This window comes from Teleopsis dalmanni, chromosome 2 (genome assembly GCF_002237135.1).
Source record: "Teleopsis dalmanni isolate 2A chromosome 2, ASM223713v2, whole genome shotgun sequence".
NCBI lineage: Eukaryota > Metazoa > Arthropoda > Insecta > Diptera > Diopsidae > Teleopsis > Teleopsis dalmanni.
Genome location: NC_051847.1, coordinates 184,233,579 through 184,255,147, shown reverse-complemented (window position 1 = coordinate 184,255,147; position 21,569 = coordinate 184,233,579). Strand labels below are relative to the sequence as shown.

Below are 21,569 nucleotides of genomic sequence, written 5' to 3'. Positions count from 1 at the left end.
TAAAAACTACATGTAATAAAAAAATATATTCAACTAATTTTATGGTTTTAGGTCTCTCGTAAGAGCTATATTATACCATTTTAAGATCAAAAACAATAAAAAAAAAACAAATCATATTACTCCGAAACAAAATATTGATGAACCTAACTTTTGTTAGGATTTGTTGCGCTGACAAAAGTTTGTATTTCATGGTGTTAATTTATGACTTGAAAGATATACCTATTTCTTGTTAATAATGAAAAATATTATTTATTTGTTCAATTTTCCATTTTACAGACACGGAAATGATACAATTTTGAAACATTTTCGTGGTTTTACGTGGTATAGAAAAACGGAAATTCAGCCATAATTATGTGATTATTTACATTAGCAGCCAAGATTACATTATTAACATTAGTAAATATTTACATTTATGCCCTTTTGACTCTCTTTTACTTTTGTAACAATTATATTTACCAAACACTTAACTATTTTCTGGTAAAATAAACAAAACAAAGTGCACATAATTTAATAACTTGTAAACTTGTAAATTATTCATTAAGGCGCTTAAGCTCAAAAACATAAAAAATAAGGCGAATACGTTCAAGTGCAGCTTAGGCCAGTTTAATAAGAATCTATGATTTGTAGCCAGCAACGAGCGACAAGCACACGATCGAACATTCAGCACAACTCATGTGCCACAAAACTTCATAGTCTTTAAGAAGAAGCTCAGTCTACGATCGGCAGAAGAAGCGCTCAACACTCAACGCTCAACGTAAGTTGCAAATGTAAATGTGAATCCGCGGCTCAAGACCCAACAACAATTTGCGATGTTGTACAGATGCTTAAGCTATGAGCGGTAGTGTTGGCGCTAAAGCTAACGCTGGCTTTTGCACTGTTGTTGTGCTTGGCTCATACATGTTATGCGGTGGATGAGTTGATCTATGCAATCTCAATGATGATGGGCCTAAGAGGTTTTCCTTTCGCTTTTAAGAGTTCATTTCGTTTTGAATCCGTTGACGATTAAGTTGTGCATCGCGCAACGCCACGCCGTTTTTCGTTTCGTTGATTCCTTAGCGGGTAAAAATCTTTAAAATTTATTATTTATTAAAATTTTTAAACTTATGAACTCGTAAAATTTTAACTAGTTTGGAACCTTTAACGATTCGCTGCGCAATTTAAATGTTAATTCTGAATGATTTTAACAATTTTGCTTGATTATTATTATTGTTTTTACAACTCAGTGAATTTCTGACATATATAAAAGATATTAATGGTTCAAAAATAAGTGCGCGAAGAAATAAATTTTTAAAAATATAAATTAAAAAAAAATTTTTGAAACAAATTGTTTTTAAATATCAAGTGAAACCATATACGATCGTTAAAAATATACTATCTAATATCATAAAAACAAAATTCAAAAAAAATTTATTGCTAAATAATGCCTCAATAGAAATATGTGAAATTATATATAAAAAATAATAATAAAAAATTATAATAAAAAATAATTATAAAAAATTATATAAAAAAATAATAATAAAAAATTATAACAAAAAATTATAATAAAAAATTACAATAAAAAATAATTACAAAAAAATTATTATAAAAAAAAAATAATAAAAATTTAATATAAAAAATAAATTATAATTGCTTGTTTAATATTAAAATAATATTCATAATATGTTATTGTTTATATTTTCACCAACAGCTTAAATATTTAAAACATTTTACTGGATATTAAAAACAACCTATAAGTTGGATAAACATTTAATGTAAAATGTTGAAAATAAATTTAATATTTTGCATTTTGGGTGGTAAGTTTCAATTTAATTTTACAATATATATTAATGTTAGAAAATGTAAGAATGTTTTAAAATAATAATATAGCAACTTATAATATTCATTATTTATTATTAATATTTTACACTTATCTTTAAAATATCTATTTTCTTATACTAATATTATCTTACTATACTACAAATTATTTCATATTTTTATCACAAATGATTTCCTTTCTATAAGCAAAGAAGTTTAGGTTAAAGTTATTAATAATAGTTATATAACATAAAAAATAATTATTTATAAAATACCTATAAACGAAGTATTTTAAAAGATAAGGTTAAAAAAAATTTATTACCCATTATTACAATAATAACTTTTACAATAAAATTTAATAATAAATTTTTAAGTGCATATTGTCTTAAGTTAATCAAGTGATTTTTCTTTACTATTAATATTTTCAAATGAAAAATTTTTAAATTAATCACAATTTATTGTATATTTTAAATGTATCCGTTAAAAAAAACTAAAAAAAATTTATTAAAATTATACAAAAACAAAAAATAAAACAAATACATGAAATCAAATTTTTTAAATTTTTATATATATTTTTTAAGTATTTGTAATATCATTTATTAAATAAAAATGACTTTTTGTTGTATAATTATTATTGTTAGACATTTTGAATATCATTTAATTGAAATCGGTTTATAATTAAAATAAATTTAAAATATTTTAAAGAATACTTTATTAAATATATAAAAAACAAAACTAATTGATTATTATAGTTAAGATTTTATGTACAACTTTTTTAATGACAATAGAAGTAAAAGTATTCCATAAAATAATTAGAAACAATTATATCTTAAACAATAATGAAAATATTTAATATTAGTATAAATATTACTTTGAAATAATATTGTTTTTCAATTAATGTAATACAAATAAGACATTTAATTTTATTAAAATTATATACCATAATAAATTTATTGTTTTAGTGACCAAATATTTTAGTACTAATTTTTTTTTAACCGACTAATTGATTAAATGGTTAAATAATAAAATTCTTATAAAATTTTTGTTATTAAAAGATTTTATTTTAACCGATATTTCAACTATAATTTAAAAAATTATAATAAAAAATTTTTTTAAAGTTTATTATTTAATAAAATGTATAATAATATTATATAGTACCCTGATAATGACTATAGATTATAGTCGAAATACCGATTATAATAAAATCTTTTAAAAACAAAAAATTATTTAAAAAGTTTATTATTTAACTATTGATCAATTAGCCCACTAAAAAAATAAAATTATTAAAAACATAATAAAATAATATATATAACAAAGAAAGTAATATATATATAATAATAAAAATAATACATATAAAAATAAAAATATATGTAATAATAAAAATAATATATATTATAATAAAAATATAAATGCATAATATGTTTAATATAAAAATGCTGATTTTTTAGTTTTTTAGTTTTAAGTAATAAATATGATAATATTAAGTAAATCAAACTTTTAAAATTATAATATAAATTATAATTAAACTTATAATTTGCCCAAGCTTAGCAAAATTATGACATTTCATTATGTAAGTCTGGATCATACGCGATTCCTAAGTAATCTACTTCAAAGAATAAGCTTTTTCATCAACCTTGAAGATTGGTTGTGTGATATCAAACCGATGTGTTAGCATTATTTGGTAGAGAATGAAGCTCTGTTGCTACTGAAACCAACCACAGAACTAACCAGGCAAAATGTTATCCATCACTGTGCTTATTATTTTTTCTATAAAAAATTACTTTAATGAAAAGGAAGTTTGAGGAAGTTTCAAAACATTATTTCAAAACATTCGTCTATACTGTATTCATCTTGCAATATACAACATTTTATTTACATCAATAAATATATTTTTATTGTTTTGAAATTTTCTGTATATTTCAACATAGGTAGATACTTTATCGCAGGAGTAATATTTCCTACATTGTATCGTGTGGCAGACAAAACTGCAATTAAAAAATGTTTATGCATTATCAATATATTGTTTTAAAATATTAATATGTATTTTTTTAAAATTCTGTACAATTTGAAGAATTGTAATTGATTTCCAACACAATTCAATACTTAAATCAATTTGAAAATATTAGTTCTTCTAATGCAATCCATGCCAACATTTCATTTATTTATATTTATCAGAAATTGAAACAAAGGAAAAAAATTATTATAACAAATATTAAAATTATCTATTTTAAATGCTTAAAATTCTTTATTAGTATAAAATTTTTAATTAACATATTATCGCCTAGTATTTTATTACAATATTTTTATAGCAGATTCTTCAAGTAGATTTTTATTTTATTTTAATTGTTTTTAATTTTTGTAATACAACACTAATAGGTCTTTTAAATTTAAAAAAGGAAACCAATGGCTAAGATATTGGTATCTTACTATTTGTGGCAATGTCCATCGCCCCCTGAACATATAACAAGAGCATTAACTTGCTTTAAATCATATTTTTTTAAAAAGCAGTTACACAAGGCATACATTTTTAGAAAATATGAGTATAATAGATAATAGATCCATAGTATTAAACGAACCACCCATTAATCACTGTTATGTATAATGGAATTTTTTAAACCTGGTATAGAAAAAATAATACTGACTTAATATGACTAAAGGGTATTCGTAGGTATTGATTAAGAGATTATCTGGAGTTATCAAGAGTTGCAAACTTATAAATACCGTGTATCACGACTTAAACTTTGTTGATTGTATCCAAATAAGATTTCTAAATTTAAAATGTTGTTAAACTGACCATTTAATTTGTTTTGCTATGTTTCCAAATTTGTCCCTAATGTTAATAAAATAAAAGCTCTAATCTCTCTAATTCCTTCTACACTGGCTAGGCTGGATTCCTGCATAAAGATTATTCCCTTACAAGCAAAATGGCTTTATATCTGCTAATTGAGATTTTTATAAGCGCATTTAAAAAAAATCTGTATCTTTGAAAAGAAAGGAAGTTCTTATATTCTACATTTTAGACTAATTAATGTGTAGCAATATCTAAGGTTCTTGAAATGATATAGATAAAAATTTTTTACATTGCAAAGATGATTAATTGAATTTTTTGAAAACAGTATAAGCAATCAAAATTTTAAAATAAACATCGAAAATTTTTATATTTTCTTTTTAATATAGGCTTGTCATGTTTTTTTTTTTAATAGTATATTTTCTTGACGTCTTTTTTTATAAAAGTTCCTTTAAAAAGGTTTCCAGCAGCAATGAATTGTAACAAATAAATTTTTATTTCTTTTTAATTAATGAAAAAAAACTCAAAACCATTAAAAATAAATAAAGATTCACAACTGTTAGAATTCACTACTGTTCGAAATCTATCTATTTAATAAAATAATTTCTATCAAGTAAAATAGTCACTGTGATGTCCGTCATCACAGACATTGAAATCAAATTTAATATAAAAATATTTTTAAAAAATTAGTTTGTTCCCCTAAGTTTTTTTTTTATTAACGCTTAATATTAATATTTAGATGTAATGGATATTAGATGGATATTATATATGCAAAAAGTTTAATTTTTTTATTTTTACAATGTTAAAATATTTAAATCTAAATTAGTCTAAAATGCTGATTTTCAAAATCTCATAATTCCATGTCTCTTAGATATTTTGTTTCTTTATTTTTTCATTTCTAAGTAACGGATGTTTTAATTTCAAAAGAGATGGGGTTCAAAAAGGTTTCAAATTTTCTATTAAATCGTATGTGACAAAATCAATTTTTTGACAATATTCGTTTCGCTTGAAAAAAAAACACTATATATGTAACATATGTTCTCACACTATTTTACTAACCTATAAAAATTAAAAACCAAAAACCATATTTGCATTCGATCATTAAAATCTTGTCAAAATCTAGCCAGCGTCAAGTCAAGATCAGAAGTTTTATTTATTTTTAATTGACGTATTTAAATACAATTTTTTTGACTGTCACTAAGTTTGTGTTTATTTTATTTAATGCTTGATATATTTTTATTAGTAATTAAATAGACATATATATATCGATTAACACAAGTAAATCATTTTATTTAAATTAGTTTAATAATATTAATTAATAATTATTTAAAATAACTAGTAAATTTGATTTTGTGTGACATAAGCAAATAAAGTAATTATTATTTAAAATAGAAATAAATTACTTTTTTCTAACTACTTGTGTTTATTAGATGCATAGTAGGTTTATAACAATTGTTTTACTCTATGTTGAAGTTATAAATTTTAATCGAATTAAGCTACCATCAAATTCAGTGAATCCCACAATATTTCGTATTGAAAACACGACTTCAAACGTCAAACGTCTTAGTTATTGTTTTCATCAGATTAAAAAACAGGCAATCAGATAAGAAACTTCAAAGTAAAATCAGCTAGGATAGTTGCTTTACAAGCACTTGACTAATTGCTATTGCAAAAATAAGCAAAAAATAAAAAACAAAAAATTATAGGGTCTCAGATAAATATCAAGACGAACTTCTTTCTATGCAAGCTCTCAAGACAAACACAGCCATCATCGAATGAACTCAAAGTAAATAATAAAACTACAATTTTGGTTTTCTTCAACGAATGAACATACACTATTCTTTATTGCAGTTGTTTTACATTTCAGAAAAAATTAAAATTTGAATTTAAATTTAATTTTTTGTTTGAATTTAAAATCAAATGCGAATTTCGGAATAAACTGAAGTTGTCGGCCGATGATAAATGAGTGAAATTGCATAATGAAACTGCAATTTGGCCTCCGCCGTTGTCTATAGTTCGTATAGTATTGTTCGTTCATTTTGATATAGTAACGTTGTAACTTTGTAACATTGAATGATTGCAGGAACGTCCTGACTGAAGTTACTTTACACTGCATACCTATCTAGACCAAAAACTGATTTGGAAATATGAATAAATTGTTAACCAAAAATAAAATAAATAGCAAAAAAAAAAATATCATTAATATAAATATATGTTTATATGAACTTGAAGTAAAATAAACATAAATTTTTGTAAAATTTATATAAAAACTAAAACAAAAGCTCCATCAATTACTTAACCAACACAAAGTCTATTATCGCAACCATGAGCACATGTCAATCTGAACTAAATAAGCACTTCAGCTTCTCATATATCGTATATCACATACGGGTATCTAAAAATCCAATTGAGTTTTGTTAATTGACCATTGATTGACCTTATCAAGATTTTCATGTAGTAAATAATTCCTATAAGCAAATATTGTAAGGAATTTGCCAAATCACCTAACATTAATTCCGTAGAATGTGTATTATTGGCTTAAGGGTGTTTATAGCGAAGGTGAAGCGCATCCAATATCAATCCAACAACTGAAAAATTCAGATACAAATGTATCTGAATTCACACGCCAAGGCACGGCAATTAGAAAACACTTAAAGATTTAAACAGTAGACTTAAACATGGACTTAAACGTAGATTAATCAACAAAGTTTTGAATGGCGGTAGCTTTTATATACTCGTAACTTTTTTTTTGTATCTCATATAGTATTTGAAAAGCATTATTGAGTGGATATAAATAGCAAAAGAAATGCCGAAGAGTCTGCAAAAAATATACTCACGTCGTGTACTTTGGCATTTCTTGTTAATAAACACAATCACATCACATTGAAATTTGATTATTATTTTTTTTTTCATTATGCAATTAAATAAAAAATAAACAACCAAAAAAAAATAATGTGAAATTATTTTAATGATTTTGTTTAAAACTTTACTTACAACCGAATTTTTGAATATTTATTACAAATAATTTTAGTTTTGCGGCCTTAATCCCATCATTAGCAATCATTTTGACACACGAAACGGAAATTAACAAACGTGTTTATAGATTTGTTTTATTTCATTGGTTTTACAACTCAAAGAAGCAATAATTACTGAAACATTATTAATGAAGCTTTGTTTTTGAAGTTTAAGACTTAGTATTAAATTTTGTGGAATATCTTTTATGTCTCAATAAAGCATCGAACATAAAAGTTTTGCCTAAACGAAACAATTTGACTTAGTTTGTTATTGCCCTGCCAGCTCTAATGAATTGGACTAATCCGAATGGATTTAATGAACCTAATATTATTTCTGTGATTTCTTAAAGACTCTCTTATTTCCTGTCTTTTAAGGAATTTCATCGTTACAAACAATGGTTAAAATAATTTTATTTTATTTATAATATTTTTTTTAAATTTTAAAATCCACTTATTTTATATAACCATTGTTTTCAAACATTTCAAATAATTATTATTAGTTTCAATTTTGTAATATTTATCAGCTTTAATAGTTTATAATATTATTTATATTACCGTTTTATGATTATCAAAATCAAAAGATGTTAGATCATCTTTACGTTTATTGTCCTGCTTCACTTGGTTCAACACTTGGTCTTCACAACATTTAGTCAAACCAACGGGAGCAGTGTTTCAGTAGTGGTTTTGTTCATCATTGTCAGTCTACAGAAGTGGTCCCCAACCTTTTTTGAACAAGGAGCACTAAATTTGTTTTTTGTAGCGACCACAAAGTTTAAGAATAATAAACTGTATGTGATTATTTTAATATGTTCTATGCAACTCTGATATAATGTATAATGAATTTTATAAGTACATAGGTACATTATATAGGTTATAAAATATGTATATAATTACTTGGAAATTTTTTGTTGTTATTTTCTAACAAGTGAGGTCTCAGTGGACCAACTATAAACTATGGTATGTAACCAAACTTATTAAATTTGATTGACGGACCATTTGTAACTGCGCTGCTGACACAACTATTAACTCTTCCAGTCGGAGTTATCTATTACCTATGAACTGCATAGCAAGTGATAGTTGGATTCTATCTCCTTTTCATTGTTGCAACTTCTACACAATCCATTTGTAGATCAAAGCACAGGCACAGTACTTTGTTAATATTCCAATACATAAAAAGTTGGTTTGCTGAAGCCTGAAATGCTAAAGATCTCGCAGTCCACAAGTCATTTGGTTCGTCTTATATAAATTCTTTATGCTCCTAAACACTTTACACTTAGGACTTTATACCAAAATGTCAGTATCACTTAAGTGTGTTTCAGAGTTTCTTATGCTAATCTGATATATGTACTACTTCGTTCACTCAATATTAATATGTTCAAAAACTTGTCAAAGAGAAATCCATTTGATTTTCAATGTTCATTAAACAGTAACGACATCCCATTATCATATTCGATTTCACCGTTCTGGATTTAATTCCTTTTGTTGCTGCCTGACTGTATCAGGAAGTCGGTACGACTGCATAACTCTAAAGTAAAGATATGTTTTGTTCGTAATAGTCTTGAACAACCCATTATAATTTCTTCTAAAAATGTATTATTGCCATGGTTGGGTGTTTCCCTCCCGTAGTCTACCTATATACATGCACTGTTTTCATCAGATACAATAATTTTGACAAGTGTTCTGTCAGCTACTGGCGATATTGACGATATTAAAATAATTTTGTTCATCTTTGACTTCTATAGATAGTAATGACTCGTTATATTAAGAATAATCTAGCTAAAACAGTGTTTCCTTATGTGGGACGACACGTTGAAAAAATTAGTTTTGGGACAACGGAGACAAGATCGTCCTGCATTTTACGAACTTTAAGAACTAACTTAGTAGTAATTTTTTAAATAAAGTACATAAAAAAATAGATCATTTTTAGGAAAAATGAAAGGTGTATTTATGATTCATTGTTGCTCCAAAATATTGTCCAAGTAAAATAAAAAATTGTTTCTACTTCGAATACGGAAAAATATAATAATCGGCTGAGCTTTTCCAAACGTGACTAGGAGGTATAGAAAATTTTATAAACCTTTAAAATGATACACCACGAAAATGTTAAAAAACACTTAGCTAGAGTGTCTTTTTAATTTTAATAGAATATGTTATCTAGTTATGAAAGAATATATCAAAGCATGAAAAAACTTGTTTTTTGTAATTCAGTTTATGTAGTGTACACTGATTTTTAAGACTAAATAGTCTTTAGTGCTACTGACCTATAATCGAATATTTTAGAACTACAGTAATTTTTGCAAAATAATTAAAAAGTAGTCGTAATCAGGCGAAGAAAAAAATGAAAAAAAGGGTATTGCACAAGTTTCTGTTGACATAAAAGTAGCTGTTTTAAATGCTCTCAAGCAGATATATATGTTGCAGATTGATTATATTTTGATGGTTAAAATGATGTGAACCATTTCTGAAATACATAGTTGCCTTGAAAATTCACATAAGTTTAATGAGCATATAGACAATTACGATAAAAATGCAGTCTGTTTCGGTTGCATTTAGATTTAATTATATTCCTTTAATTGCATTATTGGTCTTAATTAATTTTTTCAATTGTTAGGCAATAAATACTCAGTTTGTGACAACTTAATTAGGTATACGTTATTATTACTATAAAAAATAGTCATCTTTTATTACACTATAGTATGGAATGACTGTGTTTTTATTCCAAAGAAACATTCTAAAAAACCTTCAAAATATGAAAAATAAAATAAAATTTTAATTAAACTAATACATTTTCTAGGTTTTATTAAGTTTTTTCCTTTTAACTTAAAATCTTTGATAATTTTTTATTCTTCATCACCTTTAGTTTAAGTATATGAACAATATGGTTACATTATAGATAGCTCGATCTGAAATAGGAACAATTTGAAAATATTGTGGTTGAAAAGTTCCATATAGAAATATTTTGTACGCATAAAAGATGACGCCTTTTATGAAATTTGATTACGATATTTTTCAATAGCATATATATCAAGTGATGTTATGCTATATAAAGATAATCACAAAATCAAGTATTTAGCTGATGACAAAATTTTAGAGAACTTAATTGCGAGCTACGTGAATATCCAGTGAATTCTAGAAAATTGGTGTCAACTCTAAAGCAGAAACTTTGCAGTCATTGATGAGTAAATAATTCGATCAAGTTTACAATTTGGTTTAGAATCAATTTAATAGTAGCTTAGATTTACTTGAAAATAAATGCACATAAATCTATGTTTTGGGATTTCTGGGATTTGGAGAGAAGAAAAAAGAATGATCAAGTCCTTATCATTTGTGCAGATGTCCAGAATTGACAAAGAGTAAACCTGCACTTTCTGGGTATCGGCTTTTAACGACCCCGGTATCAAAAAGAACTATCAATTACTGATATCACAAATCTCACAAAACTTTTAAAGAAAATAAATTGGTTAAAATGCTAAAGATACCTCTTGAAACAAGAATAGACGAATGATATAAACAATTCTAAAAAACCAAACTATTAAAAGTAGGGAAATTAATATAAGAGCCTTGGGGTAACGCTAAGGACTCTAATTTTTAATATAATGTCATACTTTTTTTCTTGAAAGTTTTTTTTTAATTTATAAAAGTATTTTTATAGAACTATGTAAATTTTTTAAACATTACCAAATAAAATATTTCAACACGTTATTGATAGATATTAAAGATACACAATATGTAATTTATAAAATATTATTCATCAGCGCGGGAAACAATTGTATTATCTAAGTCCATCAAAGGAATTTTACGATGCGACTAAATAATCAATATTTTCACAATTTTCACAAGTAAGCATAAAATACGGAAATTATGTATATCTCTGATATATACCCTTTATGAAAAGTTAATGTAAAATTTAATAAGTGTGTCTAATTGCTTAATATTATTTTACCAATCTTTTAGTCTAACACAATTTTTAGCGTTTGGATTTTTTATAAAACAAATAAATTTATTTATTTTATATATGTTAAATATTAAATTTGTATATATTAATAAGTATATGCATGATACAAAAATAGACTTATACCCACTCTGATAATATAAAATTAGATTACTTAGGGAACTAATTAACTATGATGTTATGAGATACACTTGATTTATTGAAATATTTCGAATGTATTTTTTATGAATGCACAGACTGTATCATTTTTATGCAAGTTTTAGTTATTTTATTAAATTTATAATTAACTTTTTTAATTTATCAATCCGTCTTCTGATAACAGATATTTTTAAATGATATGAATTATTATTATACTAACGGACCTATTCTGTGCACTTGACAGATTTGTCAAATTCTTTAATAAAATTTTTGATTTTTATAAAGCAGAAAGCTTTTTGGTATTCTGGTCACATCTTGACAAATTTCAAAGCACGATGTGGCAATACTTAGTGTAAAGCAAAAGAACCTAAATTGTTCTATATTTGACCAACTTATGGAGAAAATAATATTGTCACTTTATCATGTCTTGTCTCATACTAATTCTATTCCTAACAGTTGTAAGGATAATACAAATTTGTAATAAATAGTGCAGTTATCATGCACTTATAAACAACATATTCGCAATATTTTAGTTCCATTTTATTAATTGAGTATATAATTTAAAATAAACTAGTAGTAAAATGGAATAAATATTGTTTCATATAAAACTACTACGCTGAGCGAAATTGTGACTGTGACTCCTGAGTACGAGTTTGATAACACAATTTTGGTATATCAAATATTATTTTATTAGAATTTTAACTCTGAAATAAATGAAAACTATTCTCTCTTTTAATTTATCGTTACTAACTGTACCTTAATATTATCGTTATATTTGTCACTCAATAATGGATATACATAATAAAAAACCAAAGTAATCATAGTTCATGTATATAGACTTACGGACCTATTCTGTGCACTTGACAGATTTGTCAAATTTTTTAATAAAATTTTTGATTTTTATAAAGCAGAAAGCTTTTTGGTATTCTGGACACATCTTGACAAATTTCAAAGCTCAAGTACCTAGTGCTTCTTACCACACTATGGTGTAAAGTGTTTTGTATAGAAAACTGTTCGTAATTGTTCGTAACTGTTCGTAAAAAATGCTTGTAAAGAGCACATATTTTAAGTTGCCAAAAGCATTTTTCATGCATTCAAATAACAATAAAAAATTTGCTTGTAAAGAGCACATATTTTAGTTAAGAATATTTGTCATGCATGCAAAAAATAAAAAATGCTTCAAAAGAGCATATTTTTTATAGTTGTCAACAACATTTGCAGTATTGCCAACTATTGCCAACAAGGAAAAGAGCTTTTTATTTATGTCACAGAATACCAAAACCTTTACAGCAGTCAATTTTGACAAGTGTCAATGTTTGACCAGTTTATGAAGAGCACAGAATAGGTCCGTAAATATGAATTATTACATATTCTCAATTAAAAGTTATGTATAAAATAAAATTAAGAGTGTTATATCATATTAATTCTAAAATAAAGAATTAAAAAAAAATTAAGTAACATAACAAATTTCTAAATTAATAAATTTAGAGAATACTCGACAGTCGACTCGAATACTCGACAGTCGACTCGAATACTCGACAGTCGACTCGAATACTCGACAGTCGACTCGAATACTCGACAGTCGACTCGAATACTCGACAGTCGACTCGAATACTCGACAGTCGACTCGAATACTCAACAGTCCACTGACTCGAATACTCGATAGTCGACTCGAATACTCGACAGTCGACTCGAATACTCGACAGTCGACTCGAATACTCAACAGTCCACTGACTCGAATACTCGACAGTCCACTGACTCGAATACTCGACAGTCGACTCGAATAGTCAACATAATTCGACTATTCTATATAACGAATTATGAATTCATTGAATAGTCAATGACAGAATTTTGTTGTTCGTTGAATTGAACATTCTTTAAGTTGGTTATTTATTATATTCTGCCACTAGTGTAATCATCTCTGTTGATCTAATCTTGAGTTTCTTTGCTCATAATAAATCATGATTGAACATAAATGGACATTAATTTATGAAAACAACTTAAATCGAAAATAATATACTCATATTTTTGTTTCGACAAAGTGTTGATAATATTAAAGTTATTATCTAAATTGTATAATTAATAATATATTAACATGTGAAGTATTAAAATAAATGAGTTTAACACTTATATTATAACCTTTAAATTTTTAAACGTGCATTATGATAACTTAATATTAACTTAAGTCATATTTACTATATCTACTTAAAGAACTATTAAAAAATTTCTACTCTAACATATAGATTTAATAATGTTAACGTGTCATCACACAAAAATGATTCAGGTTATACATTTGGTAATATCATCTATTTACAAATGTTAATAAGCTTACAAGTTAATAAACAAAGATCCATTTATCTATTCAAATATCTTAAAGCACATTTTTATTATTATTGTAACTTTATTATATATATATTAAACTATATTCTTACATATCAATTTAAACTTAAATTCCAAGGACAAATACTTAAAACTAAACACTTATAAAACAAATCCTGCTGATTGTATATTTTTTTGCGTACCTTTTCAGCGTCTCTGTTAACAGCCACAACAATTCTAGGAAACCCACAAACAGATCAACAACAAGTACAGAAACAGAAACGAGAGTTGCCACATTATCCGAAATGGCCAACTTATAGCCTACAAAATATGCCACAAACACGTTTCACATGCCATGATAAGATACTCGGTGGCTACTATGCAGATTCCGAAACTCAATGTCAAATGTTCCATGTATGCGTCAAAGTGGTTGGAGTGGGGGTAAGTGTAATAAAATGTTTTATGCCATGAATTATCTTAAGCGGTAGCACAAGTACTTCAAAATCGCATATGAAAAAGTGGACCAAAAGAAACGCAACAAAAAAAACAAAAATAAGATCAAAAAACGATTAAATTTAAAGATCGACGAATATTTCGAAATGTTAAAGTTTGCACTTGTGACGCATTCCAAGACTTTATTACAATCCCATACTGGTTGCTATGAGTCGTAATTGGTGCCATGTCAATTTAAGTGCAGCGCTGCACTCAACAAGTAAACGCTTTGTTTGCATCCAAAAGCCAATTGTGCGCTGATATTCACAATTCCAATTCAATGCGATATAGTATCTTTTATTTAACGATTTGTGTGCCATTAATGAAAAATAAACTCAAATGCATGTTAGAAATATCAAAGTACCATGGAAAGACGCTTAGACGACATAAGCGCAAATCTCACAGAACAAAATAAAACCATTTTTATTCGTGATTTAAAAACGGAAAACGTCTTCAAGTTTCAGATTTGTTGGTTGCATTTGCGTTTATTAAATTGGCTTTTGCTGCTTCGTTCACTTAACAAGATACATTTTAATGTGACCTTTAAAACAAATAAATGAGCTCTTATAAAATTTTTCATTGAACAAGTACAACTGAAACTGTTGTGGAATGCAACGGTGGCAGCTTAAACACTAACAAATCTTATTCTTTTTAAAAATAATTATTCTCAGGTAAAAATAGCACAATTTTATAGCAACAAAAAGCCATGAATTTCATTTTTATAATTATTCTTAATTTTCCATAATAGACAACTTAACATTTCCTATGCGTGGCTTTTATATAATTAAATACTTTGCTTATTTGTAAATCATGCCAGAGTATCTTTTATTGCTACTATATACAAAAAATGAACTTCCAACATCTAATATGCATATCCATAAATCAGTTCCAATGTGTTACTCAACAGTGCTAAGCAAATGGCAGCACATCGTTTTATGTGTCTGTGGTATATTGTTTTGTTAGTTGTAATAATTTTACGAGGCACAATTAAATAAAAAATATCAAAGTTCATTATAAATAAAAAAAAATATTATGTAGTATTACTAGTAATACTATTATTATAGTATTATGTATTGTATATGTATTGCAAACATACTGAAGTTAGTTCCGGTTACTACTTCAGCTATTAAAATATAATGGCTTCTTTTGAAATATAATTAACAAAACAGTTCTTACGATTAAATTTAATTTAATTTAATATTAATTATTTATTTGCATGAAGAGCTAGCTATAAATTTGAAGAACGATCAGAGTAATTTATTTTCAATTAATGCAATGATATGCCATAAATTCTTCTTATGTCAAATATGATATATATGACCTTCCACTCATTTCGACACACGTTCAATGAAAATATTGTATTATTGTATTCTATTAATAATATTGTATTTTTATGAATGAGTTTGTTGTTATTTATTGCGTGTTCTCAAGCTAACTTCAAGTTGACCATTTTTCTTCATAATTATTTTAATTATTCACTCTTCTGTATCCTGAAGTACATAATAATATTGTTAAGTTGTTACTTATTTTGAGATTATTTACACAAGTTATACCCATAACAAATTAATGTTTGGTTCTCCTATCAGATAATAAGCAGATGCGCTAACTTACTTACTTATTTGGCCATAACAACCCGTTACGCAGTATCTCTAGTGCGATACTGCGTAAAAGCTAATAGGATAATAAATTATATAAATGGATAAGAGCCATCAATTTTGACTTTGGGTATTATATTTTAAAATAGTAGTATTATTTCTTACCATAGAGTCCTTTTAATAACATAAAATCCAGAGTAGCAAAACTATCTACGTGTATAGACTGGGATAAAAGGATTTTGTAGTCATTGTTAAATTGGTGTTATTTGGACACAAAAAATTATTCAATTTTAATTACATTTATAGAATGCAAAGGTAAGAATAATGTTAATGCTGTGAATCAGATTTGCACATCCCAACTTCTCAAAATTCTAAACGAGTTTTTCAATTTTCCATTTTCTCTTATATATGATTATAAATTATTGCTTATAAATACTAGATAGTCCGCAAAAGTAAAAAAAGGTTTTGCAGAATATACAATATAAATTATAAATGATCCAAGCCAATTTCCTTAGAGAAATGTAGCTTTTATATATTTTTTTAAATACTCGTTTTATTCTACTTAAGTTTCCTGTTCATATAAAGGAGATCTTCCATGTTAAGTTTTGTGAAACTATTGCTCAAGTATAATATTTATTGATTGTGAAATTTTTTTATAACTGACAATATTATAATAAGATGATATAATTATCCCTATGAGGCTTCGGAAAAGTCTTCCTGCTAGAATTAAAAAAAAAATTGAGTAGGAATGATAAAGTTTCCCAATATTTTAAGTCATATATTATTTATAAAATACATGAAACAACGTAAATTAAATTTAGTTTTTCTGAAGCCAGTTATGACGTTAACCTATTTTATTAATAAAAAGGTTTATTAACAAAAGTGAATTACAACAACAAAATTTTATGATGATGATCTTCTTCTCTTTTTAAAGTAATCGCAATGCATATCGTGTCGGATCTCGTTGTGTGATATCTCAAGATCACATAATAACATAGTGTGTTGTTCCTTCATTTGCATTCATTTGCATGCTTATTTCAACGATAATTTTCCTTGGTTTTTGTATGCTGCCTGGTTTCCCCTTTATTTTTTTATATGCAGTACTTGTCCTACCACATGGTCACCTGTTTTTTTTCCTATATAACCATACCGGCGGAGACGGTTTTCTTGTAGCTTAACGGCGACTTTAAAGATTTACTATAAGTCTAATCATATATATTTCTTTTAGATATTCACTTTAGTTCACTTTTAAGCTTAAAATGGATAACAATAGCTAAAGAAAACTAAAAAGATGAGACCAGTGACGGAGCTAGACCAATTTTTTTTTTAAATTATGTCATAATTTGTGTCAGCTGCTATTTTTGTTTCAGTTTATGGAATTTCCAATGGAGATAGTCTCTCTTGGATCATCATACTTTTCTAGTACGTCTCAATCAATTTTGACTTTGAGAAGCTTCTTTCCGTCGAAGCTATACTGACTGGAACTGTGAACATGAATCTGGTTACTATATAAACATTCGGGAACACTTTGAATATGGTTAATGCCATTATCAAACCAAATTGTTCAAAATATTTATTAAGTGCTTAGAATCCACAGTCGGTAACTTTTTGCGAGGCCCCCGTGGGCGCGAGGCCGTCGGCAGTCGCCGACATCGCTGACGCCTAGCGACGCCACTGATTGAGACTTGATACTGGGGTTACTTTTTATATAAAAATTATAACAATTACTTCAACTGGGCACTAAAAATAAATTTTAGAAGACCTCGATTACCATATCGAATGCAGTTATATAAAAATTGTAGCATAAAATCTATATCAAATATAAAAAAAAACTTTTTCATAGTTTAAAAATACACTGAAAAGAAAAAGAGCACAATTAACTTAGCTCCAATACGTCACATATATATTTTCACATGCGAAACAAACGAATTTTTACGTAAATATCACCTATGATCAAAATTTCATCCTTGTAGACACTGGCAACCTCTAACTATTAATTACCTACTTAAATAATTTCGCTTATTCAATCATAACTTTCACTTTTTTATTTGCGTATTTTTTATATAAAAATTATTATTATTTTTTTAATATTTTCATAAATCAAATTTTAACAATAATTCATTTTTATTATGACGAACTTTTGACAGGTTCAAGACTTCCGATTCCTTTGTCCAAATGGTACCGCTTTTGATCAAGAAGCACAAATTTGCGCTGATTGGGGTGATGTGGATTGCGAACAATCGGTTTTATATTATGGGAGCGATAATTTTGATTTGTATCGTATTGGGTCAGGGTTCGAGAGTAAAAGAGCGCCTTTGGCTGAAGAAGATGAAGCAGTATTCCATTTGCAACGTGCCGAAAGTGGTAAGTAAAAATAAATGCAATATTTAAACAAACACCAAACATCAACAAATGTAGAATAATGGAGTGCGAATTTGCGGTCAACTAATAATTAAAATGATTATATAATTTTTCAATTGTTTGTAGCGGACATAAGACGATCTAAAGAAACTCGCGTTGATCAAAAGTCACGCCCCGATCAACCGCCAAATTATACGAAACATTTTGAAGCAACAACACGAAACTCTTTCAATAATTATGCAAATTTGAATACAATTAATCGCAATCAACAGCAAGTGAAGAAGAATAGTGAATCAAAAACTTCAATTGTGAATTTTTACACTCCAACTACAAGTACAACAACAACAACTACTGAAAGATACAATGATGATTCCAAGCGTAAGTTTTATCTATTATTTGCTACCTTTGTTTTTAGACAATACAAAATTCAACATACTTACTTCTTTTCATTTATACCTTTATGCTATTGCAGAAGATTTAGATGATATATTCAAGGGTTCACATAGTTCACATTTCTTTGCAAATCGAAATGGTGGTCGAGAAGATGATTTTGTAGATGTTTCGAACAAAATTCAAGCTAATGATTTTACTGATTATAACAAAAAAACGGAACAACTTTCAAATGGTAAAACTCGTTTGCAACCTGCACGCTCGAGGCGTATACAATCCACAACTCAGAAGCCAATAACTACAAGTACGACCACAACCCTTGCACCTGTGTCCAAAATAACGAAGAAACTAACTCTACAAACCTCATTCAATACAGATTTTGTTCCATACACACCAACTACAACGACCTCAACCACCTCTAGACCCAGTCAAAGCAATTTGAATAGATATAGTTTTAGTTCCAGTGACTACCCAACACAAGAGAAAATCGAACCAACCACTTACAATCCAGCAAATAGTATTTATCGTTATAAAGTAACTACACCAAAATATACTGAATTCAGCCGTGATAACTTTGCAGCACCTAAAACAACTAAGAATGAAATTAGTACGGCCGTCTATGAACAAACAGCTTTTTCGAACAAACCAACAATTTCTTCAAGGAAATCACAGCAACGTCAACAAAAAGTCACTACTCAGAACTCTACATTTACTAATCAAAACGAATTTAATGAATTTTCAAAAATCAAAGTACAACAACCACAACCATTCCAACCTTCCAAGGTTTTTACGGCACCTACATTACCGCAGAAGGCACAGAGAACTCTGGATAAACCGATAAATAACTACGTCGACATATCTCGTGCTACAGTTGAAAATACTGAGCCACAATATTTCCGTTCACGTACGCAGCAGGTGCAACCAGCACCATTCAGTTCGCCCCAGAAACAACAACAACGTACGTCAACCACAGCACCAGAAGAGACTATTACGAAGACAGCAAAACAAAGTAGTCCACGTGGTTTTGCAAGTCGCGGTAGCATTAACTATAAGGCGACTACGCAGCGCAATGGCGATAGTAATTACACTCCAGCTAGTAATGTCAAAAAGTTTTCCACCTTGGTGCCAAGAGAACAGTATACACCCACTACATATAAACCAACTACTTACAAGCAATCCAATGATTACAACTACTATCAAACACAACAAACAGTGCGACCAACTGCTAGTAAGCAACAACAGAAAAGCCCTGCTGTGAGTAGCATATCAATACCTACTACTGCTAATCCATATTACAATCCGGATGAAGATGATGGTCAATATCATCCTGAACTATATGAACTAGATTACACACATAGTCGCTTTAATCTGCAGCGCTCAAGTAGCACAAAAGCAACAACAACTACTACCACCATTAAGGCGCCCAACAATCATAAACAAAATTATCAAAATCCTCAAACACATCTCAAAACCCAACAATTAACTTCATTCCAAAAGCAAAGAGAACAACATGCACAATCTGATCAAAGTGACGAAGACGAACTCTTCAACACAGCGCATTCACTGAATTTTGGTGCTGCCAGCATAAATAAACTACGTGCAGATATTATAAAGGCAGAGAAAACATCACAGCAATACAACTCACAATATAGTCCGAATATTCAGACCTCTAGTCCGAAAGCGATTAGCACTGTTACACAGAAGATAGAAACGCCCAGTACAAATGCTTACACATACCCAACCTATACAACTACTACAACAACCAGTAAGCCCATAAGTGTTACCACACAGCGTACCACGACAACAACTGTTGCGGCGATTGTCAGTAAGCCCAGTAAGAGTTCTGGAAAATCCGGAAAGAAAGGTAAAAAGTCTCATAAAAAAGCAACATCCAAACGTCCCGCTCATGCTGATGAAGATACTAGCTACGACTATGCTTATTACGATTCGGATACATTAAGCGAGTCTCCACAGGAATATCCAGAATATGAAATTTCCGAATTTACTAGAACACGCAAGAACTGAAATTTCTCAACTTATTTTGTTACTCATAGATATAAAAAATTGTTAATAAATTTAAATAGTTATTTTACAACAAATCTTTAAATCTCTGAATCCATATATCTTCCGTGAAAAATTTAATTACTTTATGTGGTTCTTAAAATTATTTCAATGAAAATATTAATTGCCTTTTTAAACACAGTTTGATCATACAATAATCTTACAAATTTTATATCAAAATTTTATGTTAATCATTTCCATATCGATACTCCATACTTAAAACATAAAATATATTTAAATGATATATATATATATTTAAAGAAACTTAAAAATAAGCAAAAAATATTATTCAGAAGTTCAAAAAAAAAATTTTTTTTCCGTCTATTGTATCTGATCTATTGATTGTAACTATAATGTATCTGAAAAAAATTATTTAAAAGATCATTTAAAGTTCATATTAATTGTTTAATAAATTGACTACTTTTTTAAATGTGGAGGTGCCAGAAAACTAAAAATTTCCTTTTATTGCTTGTGTCAAATATTTAATTTATATACTCCTACCATGCAATTACTTGAATACAACAACAACACACATATCATTATTTACAATATATAAAATATTTTTTATAAATGTTTTTTTTTACATACTCATAAATTTTCCAACAAAATGCGTGTTTCTAGTTATTAAATAATAAAATAATTAAAAAATAATTAGTCGTTAGACA

General features: G+C 27.3%; 1 protein-coding gene across 1 annotated transcript; it reads left to right on the top strand.

The window, feature by feature from the left end:
• The first annotated feature begins 976 nt into the window (after positions 1-976).
• On the top strand, positions 977-21,096 carry LOC119685624 (mucin-5AC-like). Its single transcript, XM_038099967.1, has 6 exons — positions 977-1,059; positions 1,688-1,793; positions 14,217-14,446; positions 18,240-18,456; positions 18,580-18,831; positions 18,926-21,096. Exons 2-6 carry the CDS (start codon positions 1,757-1,759, stop codon positions 20,866-20,868), a joined length of 2,679 nt encoding a protein of 892 aa, XP_037955895.1. The 5' UTR covers positions 977-1,059; positions 1,688-1,756; the 3' UTR covers positions 20,869-21,096.
• The last annotated feature ends 473 nt before the right edge of the window (positions 21,097-21,569 follow it).